This window comes from Periplaneta americana, chromosome 6 (genome assembly GCF_040183065.1).
Source record: "Periplaneta americana isolate PAMFEO1 chromosome 6, P.americana_PAMFEO1_priV1, whole genome shotgun sequence".
Lineage (NCBI taxonomy): Eukaryota > Metazoa > Arthropoda > Insecta > Blattodea > Blattidae > Periplaneta > Periplaneta americana.
Genome location: NC_091122.1, coordinates 39,035,658 through 39,061,647, shown reverse-complemented (window position 1 = coordinate 39,061,647; position 25,990 = coordinate 39,035,658). Strand labels below are relative to the sequence as shown.

At 34.0% G+C, this 25,990-nt stretch overlaps 1 protein-coding gene across 1 annotated transcript in view; it reads right to left on the bottom strand.

Moving 5' to 3' along the window:
- Positions 1 to 4,544: 4,544 nt before the first annotated feature.
- The window catches only part of Chc (clathrin heavy chain), a 92,568-nt gene continuing 71,122 nt past the window's right edge, over positions 4,545 to 25,990 (bottom strand). Inside the window, exons 14-30 of the mRNA XM_069827920.1 lie at positions 25,626 to 25,844; positions 22,728 to 22,993; positions 21,188 to 21,337; positions 20,078 to 20,162; positions 19,744 to 19,889; positions 18,822 to 19,005; positions 17,318 to 17,510; positions 16,749 to 16,906; positions 16,091 to 16,236; positions 14,389 to 14,515; positions 14,005 to 14,172; positions 13,684 to 13,833; positions 11,117 to 11,248; positions 10,098 to 10,379; positions 9,404 to 9,625; positions 9,101 to 9,176; positions 4,545 to 5,502 (exon numbers count right to left, since the gene is read on the bottom strand). Of these exons, the coding sequence (XP_069684021.1) occupies positions 5,390 to 5,502; positions 9,101 to 9,176; positions 9,404 to 9,625; positions 10,098 to 10,379; positions 11,117 to 11,248; positions 13,684 to 13,833; positions 14,005 to 14,172; positions 14,389 to 14,515; positions 16,091 to 16,236; positions 16,749 to 16,906; positions 17,318 to 17,510; positions 18,822 to 19,005; positions 19,744 to 19,889; positions 20,078 to 20,162; positions 21,188 to 21,337; positions 22,728 to 22,993; positions 25,626 to 25,844 (2,817 nt within the window). The 3' untranslated portion in view covers positions 4,545 to 5,389. The remainder of the gene's footprint in view (positions 5,503 to 9,100; positions 9,177 to 9,403; positions 9,626 to 10,097; positions 10,380 to 11,116; positions 11,249 to 13,683; positions 13,834 to 14,004; positions 14,173 to 14,388; positions 14,516 to 16,090; positions 16,237 to 16,748; positions 16,907 to 17,317; positions 17,511 to 18,821; positions 19,006 to 19,743; positions 19,890 to 20,077; positions 20,163 to 21,187; positions 21,338 to 22,727; positions 22,994 to 25,625; positions 25,845 to 25,990) is intronic.

Sequence of the window (25,990 nt, the reverse complement as noted above, 5' to 3'; positions counted from 1 at the left end):
CCCTGTCCCCCACCGAGGTCAGATCCCTCTATGATGTTTAGACTTACTTCCTCACATATAGGACTACATGGAAACGATATGGCTGATCAAACTTTCTTCAAATACCCCCCCCCCCAAATCACTATACAGCCTAAATCAGAACTCAATAATAATCAATGCACAAAGCAAAGAGGATAAATCACATTAATAATGGATTAACATACAGACGGAATAACTTACCACGAACAGAAGCAACTGGAGAATTTAGGCTACATACAGGACACGATTGTTTGGCTTATCTGTATCACATCAATGCATTAAATTTCAAATAAAAATACATTACTTATTTTATGAGGTATCCACTTTATTTGCTTATAATGTCAATTCAATGCTTATGTGTTATAACTGAATATTCAGTCATACAACAGCACGAATTATGGGTGATCCCCAAGTGTGTTCAGTAGATAACTTACCATATCACTTAGGAGTTTTTCTCCTCAGGAAGACAGTATGGTGCAGTAGTTTTCTATTACAACTACACTAGTAATAAGATGGAGGTAAAGTAAGAAAGTATTCAACACTGTTTTTATCCACATTATCATTCATTTGAATTTGAGTCTTCAGTATAAACACCTGATGCTCTAGCCATTTGGTAACAATGCATCAAACCATTACAGTACCTGTGTATCATAAAAATAATTTCGTTCACTGCATTTCTGATCCATGGCAATAATTTGTTTGAAAGTGTAACATGGAACATAGAAAGGTAATGTAATCGATGTGGGTAATTTATTTCAGAACTATATTCTCTCCACTATGCTTGAATGTCAGTAGGTGTCTACCTGAACTTCAATATACAGATTATTCTCTGAAAAATTAAGACTTTTTTACTCTTCGTTTATCCCTACCAATACAAAACTGAAACTTTAGTTTTATGTGCATATATAATATTTATCCTTCGAAGAGGTGGAAAAATTCAAATATCTTGGAGCAACAGTAACAAATATAAATAACACTCGGGAGGAAATTAAACGCAGAATAAATATGGGAAATGCGTGTTATTATTCAGTTGAGAAGCTTTTGTCATCTAGTCTGCTGTCAAAAAATCTGAAAGTTAGAATTTATAAAACAGTTATATTACCGGTTGTTCTATATGGTTGTGAAGCTTGGACTCTCAATTTGAGAGAGGAACAGAGATTAAGGGTGTTTGAGAATAAGGTTCTTAGGAAAATATTTGGGGCTAAGAGGGATGAAGTTACAAGAGAATGGAGAAAGTTACACAACGCAGAGCTGCACGCATTGTATTCTTCACCTGACATAATTAGGAACATTAAATCCAGATGCTTGAGATGGGCAGGGCATGTAGCACGTATGGGCGAATCCAGAAATGCATATAGAGTGTTAGTTGGGAGGCCGGAGGGAAAAAGACCTTTAGGGAGGCCGAGACGTAGATGGGAAGATAATATTAAAATGGATTTGAGGGAGGTGGGATATGATGGTAGAGACTGGATTAATCTTGCTCAGGATAGGGATCAATGGCGGGCTTATGTGAGGGCGGCAATGAACCTCCGGGTTCCTTAACAGCCAATAAGTAAGTATAATATGCTAATTAGAAAAGATTTTTAATGTGATATTTTCAAAATCTCTCATTTGTACAAATTTTATATTTCCTTTTCTGTATTGTTAACTTGTCAGAATTTGCAGATATGAATTCGTGAGAAGTTAGGTCTTGCCATTTTAGATTATTGTGCTGTACCACTACATTATGACGGCTGCTTTTAATAGTCATGTTGTTAACTTTCCATTTTATTGCTATTAATAAATATCTCACTTCTGGCAAGTAAGTTTTCTAAACATTTTCGACTATATTTAGTAATTACACTCTCTTCTATTAATGATACTAGTCTTACTCCTGTTAGATGTACACCAATTCTTAACTTGGAAGAAAATTACAAAAAACGCATTTGCAATTATTAATATGGAAAAAATTTTTACATTAAACATTTTAAACAAAATATTAGGGGGTGGGGGGGGGGACGGCACAAAAAGATCCACACAAAACAATACATTAGCTTTTATTTTAATCAATTAGGAATATCACAAGTCTGACTTCAAGAGCGTGACTAAGAATTGCAGTTCTTCAAAAATGTTAGTAGGAAATGTACCAGTGCATCAGTTAATGCTATCACAGTCTACTATATACAGTTGCGAAGCTTGAGGTGATTTTTTGCAAATCTCGTGATAAAGCGCTCCAAGCGGTTAGCAACTAGAAACAATAGACTGTCCACGGTCGACTTTGGACTGTGTCATATTTCCATCGAGTGCTACCTTGTTGCGTATTTCACATTGATGCTTGTGAAATGTTCGTTATTGGTTGTAATGAAAATGTTAATGGCTAAAATTCAATAATTGGAATAATATTTTACTAGAGATGTAGAAAAATTTAGTTTGTTTTAATGAAATTTATTGATCACGTTTTATTTTCAATTCTGGTGGGATTATTATTTGCTTAGGCCTACTTTTTTTTTTTTTCAAAGGATATGTTTTTAATTATAGCTGTTAATTTTGACATTTTTATTTGTTACTTTACTAGAAACGTAGAAAAAGTCTGTTACAATAAAATTTATTGATCACGTTTTATTTCCAATTCTGGTGTGATTTACCTACTTACAAATGGCTTTTAAGGAACCCGAAGGTTCATTGCCGCCCTCACATAAGCCCGCCATCGTTCCCTATCCTGTGCAAGATTAATCCCACCTCCCTCAAATCCATTTTAATATTATCTTCCCATCTATGTCTCGGCCTCCCTGAAGGTCTTTTTCCCTCCGGTCTCTCAACTAACACTCTATATGCATTTCTGGATTTGCCCATACGTGCTACATGCCCTGCCCATCTCAAACGTCTGGATTTAATGTTCCTAATTATGTCAGGTGAAGAATACAATGCGTGTAATTATTATTGCTTAACCTCATCCCACTTTGTTAACTACGTAAGCCTACACTACAAGTACCGGTACACGTAAGTTACTCCATTAATTCATATTTCCATTATTATTGTTGTAAAGGGAAATGAAAATTAATATTTATTGGTTTCATAGTTAATTATCGCTATAATCTTGAATGAGTGAAGTGATTATAGTAAATTTCAGTTCGTTTTGTATAAACAAAAATATTAACCTATTTCTTGCAGGTATCTCCGAGTTTATGGTGGAATTTAATATACTTCATTAAAATAATAAATTAACTTTATGCATTTAATATTTAAATAATGGAAGGAAGGTGTTAATTTTTCCAAAAGAACACAACGAAAGTGCAACATATTTTGTTGTCTACTAGGAGAGAGATCTGCGATGATGAGGCGATAGTAGCGATCCTAGTGGTGGGCAACTACCCATGTTTGCATTTTTACTACATATTGAGCTTAGCGACTGTATATTGTAGACTGTGATGCTATGTTAGCTGTACTGATCTATGGAAAATTAACAAGTGGAAACAATCTTCAACTCCACCCATCCATGATCTCACTCTTCTGTGCTTCACAGTTCTTGGAGAAACTATAAATTAGGCACTATCTCTAGACGAGACTTAATGAATCATTCAATAGTGACCTCGTCAAATGTTTAGTAATGGTATGGCGGAACTTCAACCATCTCTGTGTCTACTCTATACCTATGAAAGAAAAAATAGGACAAGGTCGAAGTATTTTTACCAAGAATATGATTAAGTGAAGTAGACGTAATCAGAATGGTAGGAATGTATGACAAAATGGTTACATATATGGGTTGGAAATGTTTCAAGAAAATGGTGAAATGGATGAGAATTACACATTATTTTAATGCTTTCTGACCACAATACACTGGATTGTTTTCCACATGATTCTAGTGAATTACAAGTTGAAATGAAATGAACTGAAGTTTTTGGAACCGTTAATTTATCCACAAACAAGTCAAGTTTTTCTTTAAATATATATATCTTCTTAGAACCACGCAAAGCCACATTCTTCAATTTTAATCTACTATTAAATTACTTCTATTTTTGTTTTATTCATCTCTTTACAAGGAGTTAAAGTATTCACTGTAGTAAATACATTGTTAGTGTTTGTAATTAACAGCTTAGTAAATGTAATCACGCTGCTGACAGATTGCTTGACAGTGCCTTATAAAATCAAAAAATAAATATACAAAATCAATGCTGCGTTGCATTTGCAACAACAATTACAATTCTTGGTCAAATTTGTTAACATAATGATCTGAGTAACAATAAATTATTATATATATAATATTTTATAGAAGTGTAAAATGGAAAGTAAACATTCTTTCCAAATTAACAGGCTATAATTGCAAATCCTCAAATTTTACCACCACATTCTAATGGAGGTGCAATACTTTCATTCCTTCTAACATTCTACGTTCCTTCACGTTGCTGCTTTGTATTTTTGGAATGGATTTACAATTTTATGTACTAATAACAAAACAGGAAGTAGGACAGACGGTAACAACATGTCTGGACTTACGAAACCAACATGTCCAGTCATATGTAGTTTAGCTCCATTCATGCTGTGATACCAATTGATTACACAAGAAATAAAAAAAAAAAGTTTCTAAAAAAACAGTGGAAAGAAATCACTGCAGGGATAGAATATTGTCATTTAGTTTAGTGGTTCATCATTCATTCTAGGTATTGCCTGACATTCATAAATATACAATATATATACTAAGATTATTTGAAGGAGGAAGGAGACTGGCTGGGAGATGTACTGCTTTCTTTCAAGTTGATATATTTTGTATTACATCCTTTACAATTTTCCCTTCAAATTACCTACCAATACTTGGTTTAGTAACAAGCTTTCATTCATATTTAATTTGTATTCCATTTTGCCTAAGTAATTACGTAAATACTTGCCTACTCTCTTCGTCACTCAACTATCTACAATTACTTCCATTTTTTCATTCCTTCAACAGAAAAAATATAATCAACAATATTGGGGGAACATCAAATTATTTCATATAATTAACAATACTCCCCCACCATACTATCTGAAATGAAAAAAATGGAACAGCAACAAAACTCATATCAATATCAACTGCGACTTTAAATGCTGAACCCACCAGAGCACATGTACGATTGTTTATGCTTTCTTGTAACAATCACTGCACACACTCACACACACACACTGTACTCAGGTCCATTCTGCCGCAGACTCGTAACAACAACACAGTAGCCCAGTGCACAGATTTTAACACTGCAGTCTATTCCACCGAACAATTTTTATTTTTACCAATACGCTTCACTCCTTCAGGTTTTCACTCCGAACTAAAAAACCAATCTATCTGAAATTCACCACTCTGTTCTCCTCCTGGACTTTAGAGCAGTACTGAAGACAAAGTTACACAATGTAAGTTCAGGCTTACCTACATGCTGTAGCCTTGATAGGGCATGCCTGGAGCATAGGCATTTGGGTAACCTGGAGTGTATCCAGGACCAATCATTCCAGGGCCTGCTGTCAGCATTAGTTGTGGCTCTGCTGCAGGAAACATGCGAACAATGTCAGAACAGAATGTCAGCATACAAAAGTAACATATATGTCGTGTCCAATATTGCCAAGGACTTCGTCTTTGGAATACCTACAGATATTTCGATCCTTTGTTTGCTCAACTTTTTATGGACTCAAAATAAAACAAACCTGGTTTTAAGAGTACATATTAAATTTAAAGACTAAGTATATGATTATGTCTCGTGATCAGAATATTGTATGAAATGGAACTATAAAAGTTGGAGATTTATCCTTCAAAGAGGTGGAAAAATTCAAATATCTTGGAGCAACAGTAACAAATATAAATGACACTCAGGAGGAAATTAAACACAGAATAAATATGGGAAATGCGTGTTGTTATTCAGTTGAGAAGCTTTTGTCATCTAGTCTCCTGTCAAAAAATCTGAAAGTTAGAATATATAAAACAGTTATATTACCGGTTGTTCTGTATGGCTGTGAAACTTGGACTCTCACTTTGAGAGAGGAACAGAGTTTGAGGGTTTTTGAGAATAAGGTTCTTAGGAAAATATTTGGGGCTAAGAGGGATGAAGTTACAGAAGAATGGAGAAAGTTACACAACGCAGAACTGCATGCATTGTATCCTTCACCCGACATAATTAGGAACATTAAATCCAGATGTTTGAGATGGGCAGGGCATGTAGCATGTTTGGGCGAATCCAGAAATGCATATAGTGTGTTAGTTGGGAGGCCAGAGGGGAAAAGACCTTTGGGGAGGCCGAGACGTAGATGGGAAGATAATATTAAAATGGATTTGAGGAAGATGGGATATGATGGTAGAGACTGGATTAATCTTGCTCAGGATAGGGACCAATGGCGGGCTTATGTGAGCGGCAATGAACCTCCGGGTTCCTTAAAAGCCAGTAAGTAAGTCGTACAAAATACTTCGAAAATATTCTTCTTATGAACATTCCTTCAAATATAGTCACAAACAAAACAATTAACAGAAATAAAAAATTAACACCACGTCTGTGTACTTAGTGTCATCAAATAAAATGTCTACATTACACCTGGCAATAAAATAGAACTTCAATGGACAAACCAGCCACCTACTATAAGCAGTGCTGTCATGGAGGCCATATGGGGTCATACACCGTATGGGAACCTACAATTTTTTAAATTAATCGTATGGGGAAAAGAAAATTTGTCTGTATGGAGCCACACGGCATATGGGAGTCTTAGTTTTGTATGTTGAGATCTGTACAGATATTAGATCATCTCTTGCTGTTCCTAATGTATTTTGTTTGATGTTCATAAACAAAAACTGTCCACCTCTGCAGCACTGGAATCCAGAATTATATGTTGTTTTATAATGTCAGGCGTTTGACAAAGTCATTTGACCTCTTGCACTCCAATATTTTTCAAAGATATTATCATGGCCAGCCACTGAAGCACAGATTTTGAGGTGTTCCGAATCCATTTCTTGTTTTAAGTTGCACAATGGGCAGTTAGGGGACTGATATATTCCTATTCTATGCAGGTGTTTGGCCAAACAATCATGGCCTATTGCCAATCTAAATGCAGCTACAGACGATTTTCGTGGTAAATCGGGAATTAACTGTGGATTATGATGCAGAGAGTTCCATTTTTTCCCTTGAGATTGTGTTATCAAATTTTGTTTGTTGAAGTCTAAGTATGTAGATTTAATAAATCTTTTCACAGAGTAATACGTAGATTTAGTAACACGTCTGTAAGTAGCAGTGCTGCCCTTCTTTGCTAAAGTATCCGCATTCTCGTTTCCCAGGATTCCAGAATTATATAAAATAATGGTTGAAAAACAAGAAGTGCTGCAAATACACACTCCAAGATTCATCGAGACAAGTGTGCATCTACGGTGGTGCTACATGGTGTATTCTTTAAATCAAACTTCTTGTACAATTAAAATGTAAAGCAAAACAATTTATTTACTTCTTTAATATTAAAAAAATCATTAAATGAAAGTCAGGGAGATAGAAAGTGGAAAGTAAAATATATTTCAAGGGAGAAGACAGGTAAGGCATATGGCCAAGAGAAAACTTACCATGACAGCACTGACTATAGTATATGTTTTTGGAACTTCCATACCTTTAATATAATCAGCTTTCACTTTGTAAGATTTGTTAGTTCATGCAATACTGTTACCTTAATTCCAAATTCCTATGTCTCTTGAATGAAATATCTGTAAAGTTACTAATTGAACAATAATATTCAACTCTTAAGGCAAGTAATCAACTCAGGATAAAACTTTCAGTCATGTCCATATGAAGGTGAATTATTGTATCTTACATGTACAAGTATCTTAGATGCTATAGGTCTGAAGAATACAGAATTCATGTGTGTAAGATACTATAAAAATAAGATGAGAATTTTGTATGTAGATACATAATCGACATTCTAAAAACCATTTACAGTAAAACCTCGATAAGACACTATCCCATGTAATACACTTTTTTTTTGTCCGGTCCCTGCACATTTCATATACAAAACCTTTATAAAATACTCCGTTTGTTGTGTTCAAGTCCCGCATAATACACTGTTTTTGTGGAATATTTTTGATGTAATTTGCAGCAATGTACTGTAACAGCAATGAAACATCTTGGTCATTGAACTCATTGGTGCCATTAACCTGAAAAATATTGGTATTCAACCCTTTACCGGCGCATTTAAACCTTCATACTTCATACCTTAGCATATCCCACCCTCTTACAGTTACAATATCTCACCCTCTTGCCAACCCTCTCTCTCAAACAACATTCCTCACTCGGCCATAATAAAATTCTGGAAATTTTTGCTGGGCAGTTTGTTGTCCTTTTGTGTACTGAAATGTCTGTGAATGTGATTACAATGAGTGTTAAATGAAAAGCCCTTTCTGTGTCGGAAAAATTGCAAATCTTACGAAAGTACAATGAAGACAGTACTCTTAGAAACATTAGGAATCCCATCATCGACATTAAGAACGACAATAAAAAAAAATCGCGACTCAATCACTACAGCTGTGATGTCGGGAGGATGCAATTGCAGAAACTGAAGTGTGGTAAACATGAGGACTTGGAGAACATGCACACGGCAAACAACTATAAATGGCTTTTTTTTTTCGAAAGAATTAAGTACAGTACATATTGTAAATATCTTTGACGTACAGTACAGTAATTACATAATGGAGTAATACTGTATTACCTTTCATGAATCATGTATTTAAATAAAGAAAAATGCTAATAGAGTATATAAGTCAAAATTAGTATACCTGCCTAATACGTGGTCCTGGTTAATATGCGTTTTACACCTGGTCCCTTGAACAGCGTCTTATCGGGGTGTTACTGTACTTTTAATGAAGGATTTGACAACATTTTCCTTCTGTCAAAATTTCGTGTATCTAGTTGCAGTAAATAATATTTTACTGAATTATGAATGATGAAGTGAAAATTTCTTTACAAGTGAAGGTCTGAACTTCACCGAAATTGTGTTTACGAGATAGAAAAGAGTTTTATCCATTTATTTATATTAGATGCATTCAAGCCCAATCTATTTTTTTATAACTTTCAATAACTATTATTCGAAATTAACAGCATCATGTAATTTTAAAGAAACTTACGCATGATCATAGGCTTATGATCCTGTTGTGCAGTCTCCTCTAGTCTCTGGGATTCAGACTCTTCAAGTTTGTCAACCTAGTGATAAAAAATTATTTAAATTAATAAATTTGGCAGATACAGGGCCTAGTGAACACACTTTCACAAATAACCTAAGAACAGCTAGAAATTGTTACTGTTGGAGTAGTATATACTGTAAATGTCCTGGTAATTGAGAATGTTATCCATACCTGCTCGAACAACGTACTTTTAAATCAAAGTTCTCCTAATAAAACTTGATTTGATTAGGACAACAAAAAGCATACCTTTGATATATATTCTCGGGTAACCTGGATAAGATATGGCATCGCAAAATCCATGATATTGTGTCTCCAGGCCAATTCTAAGATCACATCAGGATGTAACAGATCATAACATTGGAACAAACATGCAGCAAAACAATCATGGCTGCCCTTTTCCAAGAACCACGCCAATAATTCTTCTGCTACTTCTGCATTCTTTGATTCAGCTGCATATTCCATGGCATCCTTAAAAATACACACAAGTACAATGTTAAAAAAGAATAAAGACTATCATTACTGAAGATTTCTGTTACAAAATATAACTTTCATTCCCAGAAATACTAGAACACTAACAAGAAACAAATTTCAATATATGAAATGAAAACATACAAATTCAGAAAGCTATATATGAATGCTTAGTTATATTATACAGGTTTTAAAATGAATCTGTTGTTTGAACAAGCTTTTTATTTGTTGAAATACGAACTTTCTCTTTAAATATAGTTTGCTAATATATTTCCTAGTGATTTAAGTAAACTTTTCCAATGAAAACTGAGAGGCATTAGAATTAAATACAACAAATGCTACTGTTAATGAAAGAAAAAAGCATTTGAAAAAACTACGATAATAATTTTCATTAAAATATTTTTCATGTATTTCTACAGAGTAATTCGTGACATTTGGGTCTGACAATCACTGATAATGCATATCTATCTACCTTAAATAATCTATCCTTCTTGCAAAGCTCAACTGACTGCTTCCAGCGGTTGTTACCCTTATACAGGTAAGCAGCAATACGTCTGAATTCTATCAGCTCATGTTTCTCCAACTTCTGGGCAAGAGCAATGTTGTCAAAGTTATCAAATGCATCAATAGAGGTACGGAGTCCCTGATAATCTTCTTCTTCGATTAACAAATTATTGAGAGCCTCATTGATTGCTTTATTGTTCAAACTCTGAACTGAGCGAAGGTATGGTTTTACTAACTGCAGATGATTAACCTGTAAATAAAGAAATGTATCACAACCCATCCTACGAATATAAATGAAAGGTTGGGTGGAGGGAGGGGCAGAAAAAAGGAACAGGTTTGCCAATTCCTATGAACACAATATAGTATAGCCCTACTAATCCCAGTTTACTTAGCATTTTTCTCTGGAAGAGAAAGTATTAATATTACACTGTTTGACCAAAAAATCCAATGCTGATTTTCTTCATGTTTATAAATATTAATCTTCCTATAGAAGTGTCATTACACATGCAAATTCAAGAATCTACAAACTTATAAAAAAAATTTGTTGAATCAAAATTTGAACATTTGGAAATGAACAATATCTTCAAAGATCTGGTCTTAATTCTGATCTACATACATGAGCAATAAATGAACATCTCTAAGAAATAAGAAACTACCATGACCACATTTTTTATAATTCCAAATGCAATATGATAATTACAGATTTTCATGTATGAATTTGGCATTTCTTGAACTATTAGGACAACATGAAGTAAAGACTCCAGATTTTAGGAGTTATGTTCATTGATGAACAAGATTTGATGAAAATAATGAATGGGAAGATAAAATGCTAAAAATTATTGGAAAAACAAACATGTGAAGATTCAACTAAGAATACTGGCAAGTCATATTAACATCTTATGGCACAAGCCTCACAAAGACAAAAGAAGTGGCCTTTTTCTTAAACCTACTATATGCAATTCTGTTACCATAAGCTCACATACTAACCTTTGTGAAGAAATTTACAGATCTTGTGTGATCCATGCGAGGTGCCAAAACCAACAGCACATCATTCAAAAGCAGTGGCTTGTAATCCAAATAAAATTGGATTGCTTTGTAGTAAAGTTCAATGTTAGCAACCTGCAATACGAAGCATAGAAACCCATAAATTCTTAAGAATATTTTTATTTCTTATCAAATTGCTTAGTTTCTAAACCTCTAAACTTCATTACCATATTAACCAAGCATAATTGTAGCCAAAATAAAAATATGGTTCTATCTTGAAACTTAAGTCAAACTACAGAGGTTGGATAAAAAGTTATGGCAACATTGTTGTCACGTGACAATGGTGCGTTCAAGAGCTGCCAGCTGTGTGGAGATGAACAAGGACTGCTAGATGAGTTAGTGCAGCCAGCGGCGACAGTACTCTGTCAATCTACTGCAGTGTGTAAAACGTTAACTTTCATAGGGACAGTGCGAGCGACCTAAGACCACGTTTACAAAACTAGAGCAACGTTCCTAGATCAAATTTGAAGTGACACGAGGTCGTAGTGCACAAGAATGTTTTCAGGGACTGCGTGAAGCTTGTGGCGATGCAGCATTGCCATATCGCACAGTGGCACGATGGGTTAAAGCGTTCTAGGAAGGCAGGGATGCCGTTCAGGAAAACCTCCGTACAGGACGACCCCACGTGGAGGACAACACAGTTCAACCCCTTGCTTCCCTGTTGGATGCTGATCGCTGATGGACTGCATGTGAGTTAGCAGCGGAAGTCTGAGTATGTCACAAAACTGTGCTCCACATTCTGCAAGACATTCTGGGTTACCGAAAAATTACAGGGCGTTTGATACCCCATGAAATTTCAGAGGTTTAACAATGGCACCGCTATGCAGTTGCATAGGCCTTGTTGGACCGGTCGGAAAGATGACTTTCTTGGACGAATCGTCGCTATGATGAAACCTGGGCTCGCTCATACGAACCAACCAAACTTGAAACGTCAATCAAATGAATGGAAGCATCCAGGTTCTTCTTGTTCGAAGAAAGTGCACCCTACACAAAGTGCTGTGAAGGTGATGTTCATTGTGGCGTATGACATTGATAGGGTAATAGTGCACCACACTGTACCTCCAAGGCAGACGGCAAATGCGGAATACTACTGCAGGTTCCTGCAGCACCATCTTCGTCCAGCCCTCAGGAGAAAACGACGACACTTGGTGGTACAGAATCCCATCATTCTTCATGATAATGCAAGGAGTCACACCTCTTGCGTCGCTGGCAATGGGAGATTCTGGAACATCCACCGTACTCACCCGATATGAGTCCATGTGATTACGATCTCTTCGCCAAAGTGAAAGAACCACTGCGAGGGATCCTGTACAATACCAGAGATGAACTTATCCATGCTATAGGGTGGTCAATACGGAACATCAACAAAGATGGACGCACTGAAGGTGTATGACGCCTTCCAAACATTTGGCAAAAGGTAATAAATAAGGGGGGGGGGGGCGACTATATAGAAGATACATAAATGTTGTACCCCTGTGAATAAAGCCATGTCAGAAATATCGAACTGTTGCCATTACTTTTTATCCAGCCCTAGTATAAATATAATATTTAGAATTAAAAGAATTATTGCTCTTCACTACAGAGAACAATAAAAAGGAAGTTCTAAGCCATAAAACAATACCATACCAAATAACATACAACTGTTAAGTCTTAATATGAAGCAACTTCAAATGATATTTTATATACAAATATATTTTGTGCGAGATCGTGCGTATTTGCTTGTTTTCCGCACAGAACCAATACGCGGTAAGTGTGAAATACCACATTCAGTATTTCCAACGTAACACAACAATTTCCCTCTTCTTACCGCTTAAGCACGACATTCATTTTACTGCTTTAGGCTTTTAACATATTATTTTTAGAGACGTTTAACACAGTAATAATTATAAATTGGAAACTTACCACTGCAATTTCACCTAAATTGCAATGTTAATTATTGGTTTTAAATATTTGCAAAAATTAAGTAAAGTCTACTACTCCACGAAACTTATTGCATTCCTGATACAAGTAACATTAAGGAAGCCGTGAAAAAATCAACAAGATTCCAGATGCCGATGTTATTACTGCAATATGTTATATAAATAATATTGTTAAAATATTAAAATGAAAAATAAATCATTACATAACCTTACCGTTTGTTTTAAGCTCGCATTTATAGACTGGGGAAAAAAAAAGACAGACGTATATCACAGCCTGCTGGAGTATAGTAAACACAGAAAACATTTTATAGCAACAATGTTGAAGAAAGATATTTTGGTTTTCCGAAGTTGCCGTCATTAAACAGAAACCAACATGGAGATTTCATTGCAACTAATTAGAAATTCGTCTTTCAGGTATGTAATAAACGATCTTCACACAAAATAATGTACGATACACGAGTGGTATGTTTGTTTTCATGTTCTCGGAAATTAAAAAAGTTCAACTACGTTCCGCTTTTTCAATCTTTTCCTCGACCATGAAAACGTCAACATACCGCTCTTGTAACGTATATTACTATTACAATATTATACCTTTGTGATGATGTCTTTGAAGTGTCCTTCCCTCCATGCTTCACTTGGATGGTTCATCATCGCTATCACAGCATTATCATACTCCTCGTATTTGTCATACAGAAATACTAACTCTGCCCATAAATGAGCTTGCTCTGCTGCCCGAAGGACCTGATATAGACACATTAAGAACAGAATGAATTTCAAACCTAAAATATACTGCATTTCATTAAAATTATTTGAGTTGAGAACTATTTAAGAGCCAATGTGTACATAAAAGAGAAATGATTATGTCACTAAACTAGGATATCATTACAGCAATTATTTCAAATGGTTACCAACCTTTGGAATGTTGACTCGAGACCAGAAAAGTTCCAAATGCTCCCTCATCTTCGCAGGTTTGTATTTGGAGTACAGTATGGCCAGTTCTGTAAACATACCCATATGTGCTCTCTCCAAACCTAGTGCTGCCTCCAACAAATTGATCAGTTCTTCAAAATATCCTCGATCCTGGGAAAACAGAACAATTATGGCTGAGGATTACACAACAGTAAGGTAAGTCACTACAAACAGAACTTTATCAAATAATTTTATTGCAAATGAAAAAAAAAAGATCACCTAATTCGTGTTCTACTGCATCCAAATTCAAAGACAATACAATAATCGCAATTCATCACAGACATCGTCATTTGGCGAATTTAACCCATATAACAGGAACAAACATACCTGATAATAATTAATTAGGTCTTCTAATTCATCTGCGTGTACTACAATGTGAAGGCCACACATTTGGGCCAGACGGAACTCTTCGCTGTCCACACATGCAAAGCAAACCTCCTTCCATGTCCGTGTGCTGTAAACAATTGTCATATATTAAGACATCAGTTTACATATATATCATCTGCTACTTACAGACCTGTTACTAAATCTACGTATTCCTCTGTGAAAAGATTGATTAAATCTACATACTTAGACTTCAACAAACAAAATTTGATAATACAATCTCAAGGGAAAAAATGGAACTCTCTGCATCATAATCCACAGTTGATTCCCGATTTACCACGCAAATCGTCTGTAGCTGCATTTAGATTGGCAACAGGCCATGACTGTTTGGCCAAGCATCTGCATAGAATTGGAATATATCAGTCCCCTAACTGTCCATTGTGCAACTCAAATCAAGAAATGGATTCAGAACATCTCAAAATCTGTGCATCAGTGGCTAACCATGACAATATCTTTGTATTGGAGTGCAAGAGGTCAAATGACTTTATTGTCAAATGCCTGGCATTAGAAAACAACATATACATCATTAAGAACAATGGCAGTACAAATGAAGAGTCCACTGCAAGAATGATGGATGTCATTTGGAATACATTTTTCAGGAGAAGCAATTGAAAGTTTGAAATGCTTAGCACTCAAAGCTTAACTGTGATTTTTCAATCATTACTGGACAATGACTATCACTGTTAATGCCATATAATTCTCTATGTACATTCTATATGTCTTAAGCTATGCATTGACAGTCTTCTTTCATTTTCGACAAGAAAGTGACATCCATCACTCTTGCAGTGGACTCTTCAAATGTCAGTCCAATATGTTTGCCACTTCTACCCACAACAAAATGCCTCTGGCACCCATTTCTGTTAGAGACTGAATAAACCCTGGGACAGGAGGAATAGATCAATGGAAAAAATCCATGATCCCATAAAGAGTCGAATCTGCGACCTTCTAGCTTTGCACTCTACTATGCACCCCTAAAGACAAACTAAATATATCCTAATGTGATGTATATCTTTCTGAGCAACTTCACTGTATGCTGATATTTATTGCTGGTGTAGCAAGTGAAATAAAATCATTTTTAACATGTTCTATATTATTTTTTAGACAGCCGATCATCTACATAGGTATAAAGACAATTTCTCAGACTTCTACAATGCTGTATTCCCCCTCATTCTAATGGTCAAACTTCAGCATATTAAAAAATGGATAGTAGCATAGCTCAGTAGTAGAGCATCATTGGGCTGCAGATCGAGAGGTCCCCGATTCAAACCTGGTGTCCCATATGTTTATATAATTTACATTTAAATTCTTGATATAGTTATTACTAAATTGATTCTTAAAACAGTTTATTTCGTTTGTGTAAGTTTCTTAATCAGTTAACCAAAAACAGTAATTTTTAAAAGTAGGGCTGAAATTGTTTCAACCACTTTATTGATGACTTGCAAATGCTGCTGTGTAACACTTTATGTGAAACCACTGAATATTGGTTTAAAATCAGTGTAAAAAAACTTTTCACATGCTTCTTTCTGCACAATAGTAAACTTTAAACAAGTTTGCCTTAGCAATAGAAGATCTACTTTTAGGAATGGCTGTCGAAAGAGGTTAGGCCTATGACATATCTTCCTCAATCATAAGTTAAGCCACTTACCTATTAGCCTTTCTAGCACCATCAACTGCCCCTTGAAATTCTTTCAGATGAACTAGAGTAATAGCTAAACGAGCAAAATTAGATACATTATTGTACAAAAGCTTGGCTGCATCATACATTCCATCATCAAAACAGCGATCACCAATCTGAAAAAGAAGTAAACTGTTCTTAATTTAAACAAATTTAAGGCATATCATGAAGTGTATATTGCATTACTGACTAACAATTAAATACATTAAATAAATACAGTACATTAAAAACTCTTGCTGCAGAAATTTATTTAAAACTGTTGTCTATATTCTGATGGGACACTGGAGTTCATTTCCTTCACCAATCTCACTGGATTATCTACATCACTAGTATCACTAGAAGATATCAGTAATTTATACTGTATGTTAGATCTATGCCCTTTAAATGTATAATGGACGTGTTGTTGCTGTAAACGTAGTTTTAGTGCACTTTCTACTGTTCTTTTAGGTTATGTCAGTTAATTCGGACAACTTATCTCTCCAATTGTTCTAGATTAACGACATTCTACTGCATATGGATATCTTTATATTTTCTTTGCTACACCCACTCTTAATTCTGCGATTTATAGTAGTTTTTGGAAAAATTAAATTAATAAATAAAAAACAACATTTACAAATAATTTCCTTACCTTCTGAATATCAGCATGATTAGGACCAGAGATGAATTCTTCAAGATCAGCTAATCTGTTTGTTCTTGCATATGCATATATCAGCTCTGATTCGATGTAAGACTCTCTTGCCTTCTTGCGAGCCATTTGAAGGTACCGCACCAAATCTTCCCAACTTTCTTCATTGACGAAAAACAAAATTATCATTCTTTAATTTATCGAACAGTTTTCCTTAATAATTAAAAATATATTTAATTTGGAAGCACACAAAAATATGCGGCTTCATATTATGTGGATTTTGAAAGTTCTAAGACAAAATGTCATTTATAATGCCACAGGTCCATCACATTTCATCTTAATACATTAAGTAGGTCTACAGTAACTGACGAATTATGATAAATTTACCTATTTTCAAGAAAATCCAAGCATCACAACTCTAAAACACTTGACTGAACACAAGAAGAATAGATCAAATTAATGGTCTTAACCTGCATACAAAACAATCCTATGATCTAAGTTTATTTTTCGTATTTGTATAGTGAGAGTGACAGGCTAAGTAAAATGAAACGGCTTAGACACTTCAAAAGTACCTGTTTTGTGTGCAGTCTCGACAACATCAATGTAGGCTGATGGATCATCTGCTTTGATGAAAGAGTCAATTGCTTCCTTAACAAGACCCTGTTGCAACTGCGCTTTTGCCAGTTGGCTCCATACGGCTGGTTCATTGCACCTTTCGGCAAATTCATAAGCTCGGTCCAAGTTGTTTACGTTATCGATCAACACCTAAAATAGTGACATTACACAGCCTTCTTTTAATTTCGAAATGTTACAAAGAAAATATTTCTGTAATTGACTCGTGGAAATCATTTAGTGGATTTCTCCGAGAAATTGGAAAAGGTACAATTATTTTTACAGTAATTTAAATTCTAACTATACTTCCTTGATGCACTAAATAGTAATTTGTCTAGTATTTCTGGAGAACAGTCTATATACAGATATGTACTTGTAATGTCACAAACACGTTTTTACTAACAATATGCTGGATTGGAAGAGTTAAAAAATCTAGTATAAAAAAAGTCATTTTGGTAATTTTGAGCTGAAAATTCAACACCTACTGGATCCTACAAGTTTTCTTTCGTACATATTTATACACAAACGAATACTATAGGATAATTGTAAGTCTACTTAAGAATTGTGAAATGGGAGTCATGGTTGGTAAGTACACTTTGACATAGTCAAATAACATACTACAGTAAAACTAGTTTTATATGTGTTTTTCACACCTATTCGTCATTTCCGAGCTCCCAGCAACATTTCTATACTTTTCATGTAAATTTATTTCGGATATACGTTTTTCGTTTATTCATTTTTTACACATAAATGATCTTTTTTTTTTAACCCTACTAGGCGATACTAAATGTCATTTATACATTCTAAGTCATTAATGCTCGAAATTAGGATTGCCATGAAAATGTAAAAACACGAAAATACAGCATGTGTTCATTATTAAAATGTGGCCTACTTTGAAAATTGTGGAAATTCGAAGATGTCAACAATCTTATGCACTTTAATGATGCTGTCATTGCTTTAGAGATGTGAAACATTTTGTAACACTTCATGATTTAGCTGAACAAATTATGAAAGAGTTATCACAATTTGAGAACATGCTTTATTCCTTCAGAGCAAAGAGTTCAAAATAACTTTACTTTTTGTAAAATAATCAATGTCATTAAATGAAGATCACACAGGAAGGTCAAGTCAATTTATTAAAATACTTTGGACTGGAGTTTGAAATTTAATATATCTGCAATCTTTGGCTCTTTACAGCTAAGTTTTCCTAACAATCTTAAATTCTACAATAGTATGCATTATAAATTTAATTACTCTAAGATAGTTTAACTATAAAGATCTAAATTTCTCTTGAAAAAAAAAAAACTACCAAATTAACTTAATTTGTTCTTCCTGGGTGTATAGTCTTCAAATGCTCTCTCAGATATTTTAATGCTTTTCTCACTTGTGCGTTTCTTCTTCAGGTGAATATAAATATGTATAAATGACCCCACTACTTTTTAAGGAGACATAAGACTTTATTACCTGAATTGCTGATGTGTTGACATCAAACTTCTTAAATATAGCAAAAGCTTCTTCATACAACTGATTGTTTATTGCAATATTAGCAATGTCAGGCGCATCATAGTTGTCCAACCTGTTTATGTATTCCATAACACGAGTTCTATCTGCTTTAATTGCAGTTAAAATCAGCAGATTCTGGAGATTTCTGTAATTATAAACAGAACATAAATGATATTAATGATTTTTATTCTAAAATTCTTCCAATGTATAATGAAGAAATAAATCGAACCTGTGGTAGAATCACAAAACATAAGGCAAAAAAAAAAAAAAATAAATAAATAAAAAAAAAAAATAAGAGAACCCCAAGAGGGGAGAAGTGGAAGAGGTATCACAACCCAAACAATACAAGACGCACCTAGAAATCAGTTGTAGCAGCTTTCAGACTAATCACAGGCCATGACTGTATGGCAAAACCCTACACAGAATTGGAATCCTTATCACCCATTTGTCCATTATGCAGACTAAATGAACAAATAGATCATAATCACCTCACTAAATGTCCAATTCCCCAGACTAAAGCATCTACGAAAAATATTGGTTCCACAGAATGAATAGGTTCATTACCAAGTGTTAGACATTATAAACTAACAATAGGATGTGTGACAAACTATTTTGAGTCGCTCTGTGTTAACAATTAGAAATTATTCATATGGAGTCTATCTTTGTTATTCTGAGTAAAATTTTGTTGAATTTACTTATGTTTCTATTATAATAAATAAGATGTAACCATGTAAAAATTGTGTACTAAATAGTGGAGGCTATCTAAAATGACTGTAAATTGTAATTAAAGAATTCCATAACTAACCACGAAGAATACACTACAATCATATACTTCAGATTTATTGTGATTAAGGTGATGAAATATTTTGTAATGTCATCTTACCTATGATCACTAAATACAGAGTTGTCAAGAACGATTTTCTCCAGAAGCTCAATAAGTTCATTTGGCAGATCTGCTGTCATGAAGGCTTTTACTGTTACAGAAATGTCTTCAGGATCTTGTGTTTCAGAGAGCGCTGTTTGTACAACCTATAAACAACATATTATACATGTACATTATTTTACTTTCGTGGACCTTCCTTACTATATTTGCAAATCACTGGACTAATGTAAAAAAAAAAAAACTACAAAATAACAAAAAATTATGCCGTATACATTTGGATAAAGTGGTAAATCATAATCACAAAAAAAAAATACTTTGACACATTGCAATTTACCTGGTCTATTAATGGTCTCTTGTAAGGATTGCTTTCATTTAGAACTTCAGCCCAAAGCTCAGGATCACGTCTTCGAACCAAGTACCTAATAAAAAACACATTTAAGTAAGACTCTGATGTGAGGAATTTTTACATAATGCAATCACTGAATACTGTTTATACACTATGCAGAAATAATTCCTTGCATTACTGAATATAAAACGTGCTTTTGTGCAAGTAATATTTCAGAAATGAGAGAGAGAGAGAGAGAGAGAGAGAGAGAGAGAGATAGATATAGAGATAGATATAGAGAGATAGAGATATAGATATATAGATAGAGAGATAGATATAGAGGAATATAGAGAGATAGAGATATAGATAGATAGATAGGTAGCTAGATAGATATAGAGATATAGATAGATAGATATAGAGAGATAGATATGGAGATAGATATATAGATAGAGATATAGATAGATATAGAGAGAGATAGAGATATAGAGAGATATAGATAGATAGATACAGAGATAGATAGATAGATAGATAGATAGATAGATAGATAGATAGATATAGATAGATAGATAAAAAAAGATATAGATATAGAGAGATATAGAGGTAGAGATATAGATAGATAAAGAGAGATATAGAGAGAGATATAGATAGATTGATAGATAGATAGTATTCCAATTGAACTAAAAATACAACTAGAATATAGTTCATCTTAAAACACTCGCATGCTTGTGTGTAAAAAAATTAGTTATGAAATGCCAAGGAGAGCAACAACAATCTACTTTAGTATCTCGTAACAAGATAATTATTACAAGAAGATCTTTCACAACTACTTATAAAAAAAAAAAAAAAAAAAAAAAAAAAAAAATCCAGTTCCAGTTAGGAAAATGAAAGTTCTGCAATATGGACAGCAGTATTAGAAAAATAAAACAGATGGAAACAAAAACAAATGGAATAAAGTTGTGTCTTTATCAGAGATTCTACCAGTTGAGCATGATTGGAAAAATATCTGGAAATTATATTTTACAGAACATGGAAAATGAGATAATGCAATAAAATTATCGTGTTTTAATATTTTCATACTGTTAATAAAAAATAATCAGTACAGTATTAGGAAAGAAATACCTTGCTTCAGACTTGAAGAGGGAGTTTTCATTGCACACATTGATTAGTTCTCTATCACATTGTCCTCTTTCATAAGCAACACAGGCTAAATGTGGATCTCGCTTCTCGCAGTACTTGCCGACTACACGGCTGTCATAAAACTGGTTCTCCCTGCAAAAGCACAAGTTAGGTTAAATAAATGTGAAAGTAAGGTCCTATAAAAATTGGAGAATGATTTTTTTTATATATACAATAATCACTAGGGAGCAGATTCCTATGTAATTAAATATTCTTTTTGCGTGTGATAGAACACAATTAACAAAGTTAAAAATTCCGAACATGAAGTTTCAAGTTTAAAACCCGAATTTTATTTCACATAAAAATACATATTTTCACAAAAAAATTATGTAAATACATATTTTCAGGAAATCTATTATAAACACATAATTCTTTTTTTTTTTTTTTCGAATGCTAATAATAATTATTTATTTATTTATTTAATCTGGCAGAGCTAAGGCCAGTAGGAGTTTTTTTACTTAAATAATTTTTTTACAAGAACTTTTAAATATTTTAAAACCAAATCAATTATATCACTCAGAAGTGCGTTATCTTTTTTAAGAATTCTTGGTTGCTTCGTGTTTCTAAGTGCTGAATAGAGAATAAATTAACATGGACAAGGAGGAGAGATCTCTTAACACATAATTAGGAATGTTTATTGTTGCTGAAGATGATTTCATTCCACGCTTTTTTGTGAAACACAACAGATAAGAGCTCGGGTATGAACATTATTTAATTTAAACAAATCTCTCGCCTCTCGCTCATGTCTATCAAGTAAGGCAATATATCTTGTCATTCCCTGTTATCGGGCTTTGTCAATCAATATTCTTCAAGATATACTGAAAGATGGTTATTTAAAAAACGATTTGGCTTTCCTATTAGCAAATCTAAGCTTTTTGTGTGACACCATAAAAAAACTCGAAACATCCAAAAACCTGCTGTCTGAAACAGGGAGAAGCGTGCTGTGGAAATTAAACTAGACTCGCTACCAGGTTTAGAAGCACAATTATTAAGGGACAGATTCCAGAATGTGTTTGGAAAAAACAAGTGGATATAAAAAAAATGTGTAAAGTTGCTCAAGTATTGGAGGGTGTGCCTGTAGGTGAAATTGACGGTGTTTGTGTTTGTGACATTCCTCTTTAAATATGCATGTCTGACGTCCTGTGATGTGGAAAGATCATTTTCACAGTATAAGTCGTTGTTCAGAGATAATCGGCACACATTTGTGATGGAGAATTTGGAGATGACCTTTGTTGTTCACTGCAATTCTCAGCCAACTACTAGCACTTAAGTGTAGTAGGTGAGTACCTAGTAACATTTTTTTTTTCAAGCTAAGTAAGGTATTTTTGTCATATTAAAAAAATTTTTTTTTTTATTTTTAGCAAATATTTTCGTACTTTTTTAGCACATAAAAAATAAATATATTTAAATTTTTTAGCACATAAAAAATCCGCTCCCTAATAATCACGCAACAAATCAAACTTCTCTATGATGCAATACCCACTTGAGAAATCTCTCTGGATTGTTGTTACTGTCAATGTAGATTTTAGCAAGTGCATTGTGGGTGGCAGGTTCCACACAGCCTTCATGAACTCTAGATTCAAGCCATGGGAGCAGGAGCTTTAGGCGATTTCTCTTCTCCACTTCCTCTACTAATTCATCCGTTGAGAACTGACCTCTCACCACTAAGATCAAGTTCTTAATTATATCTTCTGAGCAGTCAACATCCAACAGTCCTCCAATCACTACTGGCAGTCGTGATGGATTTACCTAAAAGAATATGTTATAGATAAAATAATCGTCTAAAAATAATGTGATGTGTGTCTATATTTGAAGGGTTCAGAGCCATAGTGGGCCAAGCGCCATTTATTAAAAATGGAGAAACAAGGGTTAAGGTTAAGTGAATACCATAGTTTAATGAAGACTAACATATAATTTAGTTTTAATGTGTTTACTTTATATTACTTGCTGTATGTTTCCTTTGAATTATGGTAATAACTTCATTTTAACCCTTGTTTTCTACGGTTTTAGTAAATGGCACTTGCCCCACTATGGTTCTGAACCCTTAATTTCATATCCTGTAAAATAAATTTCTTCTGTCTTTATATAAAGTAACAAATTTATGTATGGATACAACATGAAATAACACTACGGTTTCAATATGATAACATACAAGATCCGAATTTTATGAAATTAAAAAAAAAAAACGTATTATTATGCAGCTATATATTTGTTCAACAACATGCTAAAGAAACAGGGGGAAAGCAACAGAGTATGTTGGAAATTAATTTTTCTCATCTAAGCTCCAATGGATGAATTTATCACAGCAATTAAAATTGGTACAGCTGAAACAAGGGCAAATGCATTTATATATTTGATAAATATGCTATATACGAATTTTGTAACTTTGGAGGGGGGAGGAGAGGGGAGAAGATCTACAGGATTGAAGTTAGTAACTTCCATCTTTCCATATAGCAGCATCAGTTAATTAAAAGTTACATTTTTATTCGACAAAAATATTGCATTCATTTAGTTCTAGATTAATCCCAAATACTGAAAGTGATTAGCACTTTACCATTTTTTTCAAATCAATATGATTACCGAATGCGGATGACGTGAATATGTTAGGAGAAAATCCACAAACAATTAGAAAAAAAATATGGGAATTTTACTTGAAGCAAGTAAAGAGATAGGTTTGGAAGTAAATCCCGAAAAGACAAAGTATATGATTGTCTCTCGTGACGAGAATATTGTACGAAATGGAAATATAAAAATTGGAAATTTATCTTTTGAAGAGGTGGAGAAGTTCAAATATCTGGGAGCAACAGTAACAAATATAAATGATGTATGTATGTATTTATTCACACTGCAATGGGTATATACCCGGTGGCAGTGGTAACTAATTACACTCAATAATGACAATAATAAACTTATTAATTAAAAATACAATTAATGACAATACTAATAATAATAATAATAATAATAATAACAATAATAATAATAATAATAACAACAACAACAACAGGGAATATACTAAATTAAATGAAACGATCACTTAAAATAACATTTGAAATATTCTAATTTGTATCTTAAAACTAAGATCGAACTAAAACCCACGAGTATGATATGTTCATATCTGCACAAGTACCTTTCAACATTACACTCATTTCGCTGTCAACTCACTCACTGCACTGGAACTACGACACATTTCACTGATTCTATCCTGATTTCACTAACACTTCAAAAACATTTCACTGTTCAAATACTTTGCACTGCCACTATAACCTATACAGCTTCACTGACAGGAACACGTTTCACTTACACAGCACACTTCACTGACACGACATACTTCTTCACTGATACAACACACTTCACTGACACAACATAATTCTTCACTGATACAACACTTCAATAACAACATATCATTTACACCCTTTAAGTACTGTGTATAATTACCGTCTATTAGTAAGGTCCTTAAGCCTATTTTTAAATACATTTTTGGTTGTTGGTAAAGCCTTTAGTAAGTCTGCAGGTAAAGCATTCCAGTCCCTGATAGTACGATTGAGAAAAGAAAACTTTCCAGTGTCCGTCCTCTGCCTTCTTTCCCTCAATTTATATGAGTGGTCGTTCCTTGAAGAGTAATTTGGCGGCTGAAGAGTAATTTGTAAACACAGAATAAATATGGGAAATGCGTGTTATTATTCAGTTGAGAAACTTTTATCATCCAGTCTGCTGTCGAAAAATCTGAAAGTTAGAATTTATCAAACAGTTATATTACCGGTTGTTCTGTATGGTTGTGAAACTTGGACTCTCACTTTGAGAGAGGAACAGAGATTAAGGGTGTTTGAGAATAAGGTGCTTAGGAAAATATTTGGGGCTAAGAGGGATGAAGTTACAGGAGAATGGAGAAAGTTACACAACACAGAACTGCACGGATTGTATTCTTCATCCAACATAATTAGGAACATTAAATCTAGATGTTTGAGATGGGCAGGGCATGTAGCACGTATGGGCGAATCCAGAAATGCATATAGAGTGTTAGTTGGGAGGCCGGAGGGAAAAAGACCTTTAGGGAGGCCGAGACTTAGATGGGAAGATAATATTAAAATGGATTTGAGGGAGGTGGGATATGATGATAGAGAATGGATTAATCTTGCTCAGGATAGGGACCAATGGCGGGCTTATGTGAGGGCGGCAATGAACCTCCGGGTTCCTTAAACGCCAGTAAGTAAGTAATATGATTACTGAAAACCAAAAGAGTCGTCAAATCTAACAAATTGTAAGTTAAGCCACTATTATTTGTTTATATAATATATCCTCAGTAATTTGTATGGTGTTCAGTTAGATAAAAACAATATGTCGGCTGAAGGCCAAATTAGTATGTTTACTTAAAGTAACTAACCTTCTGGACGTAGATTTCAATGTACTTTTGCAAACTGTTTCGGTACAAGTACAAGACGAGGTCATGCACGAAGTCAAAACGATCACAAACAATAATAAGGGGAAGTTGGTCTGTGAGTTTAGCCTCCTTCAGGAAATTTTTCACCCTCTCTGGATTGTAACAATTTGACTCTCGACATATCCGTTCCACTTCTTTGATTTGTCCAGTCTTGCATGCTGCCTGTGAACACAGAATTAATAGACATAGATCACTCACTTCACAGAGAAATATTATATACATATTATCTAGGAATATTTAACTATTTTAGCGAAGTCTTGCATTCAGTGCACAATCTTTTTTTTTTTTTTTTAAATCCAAGAGTGGGT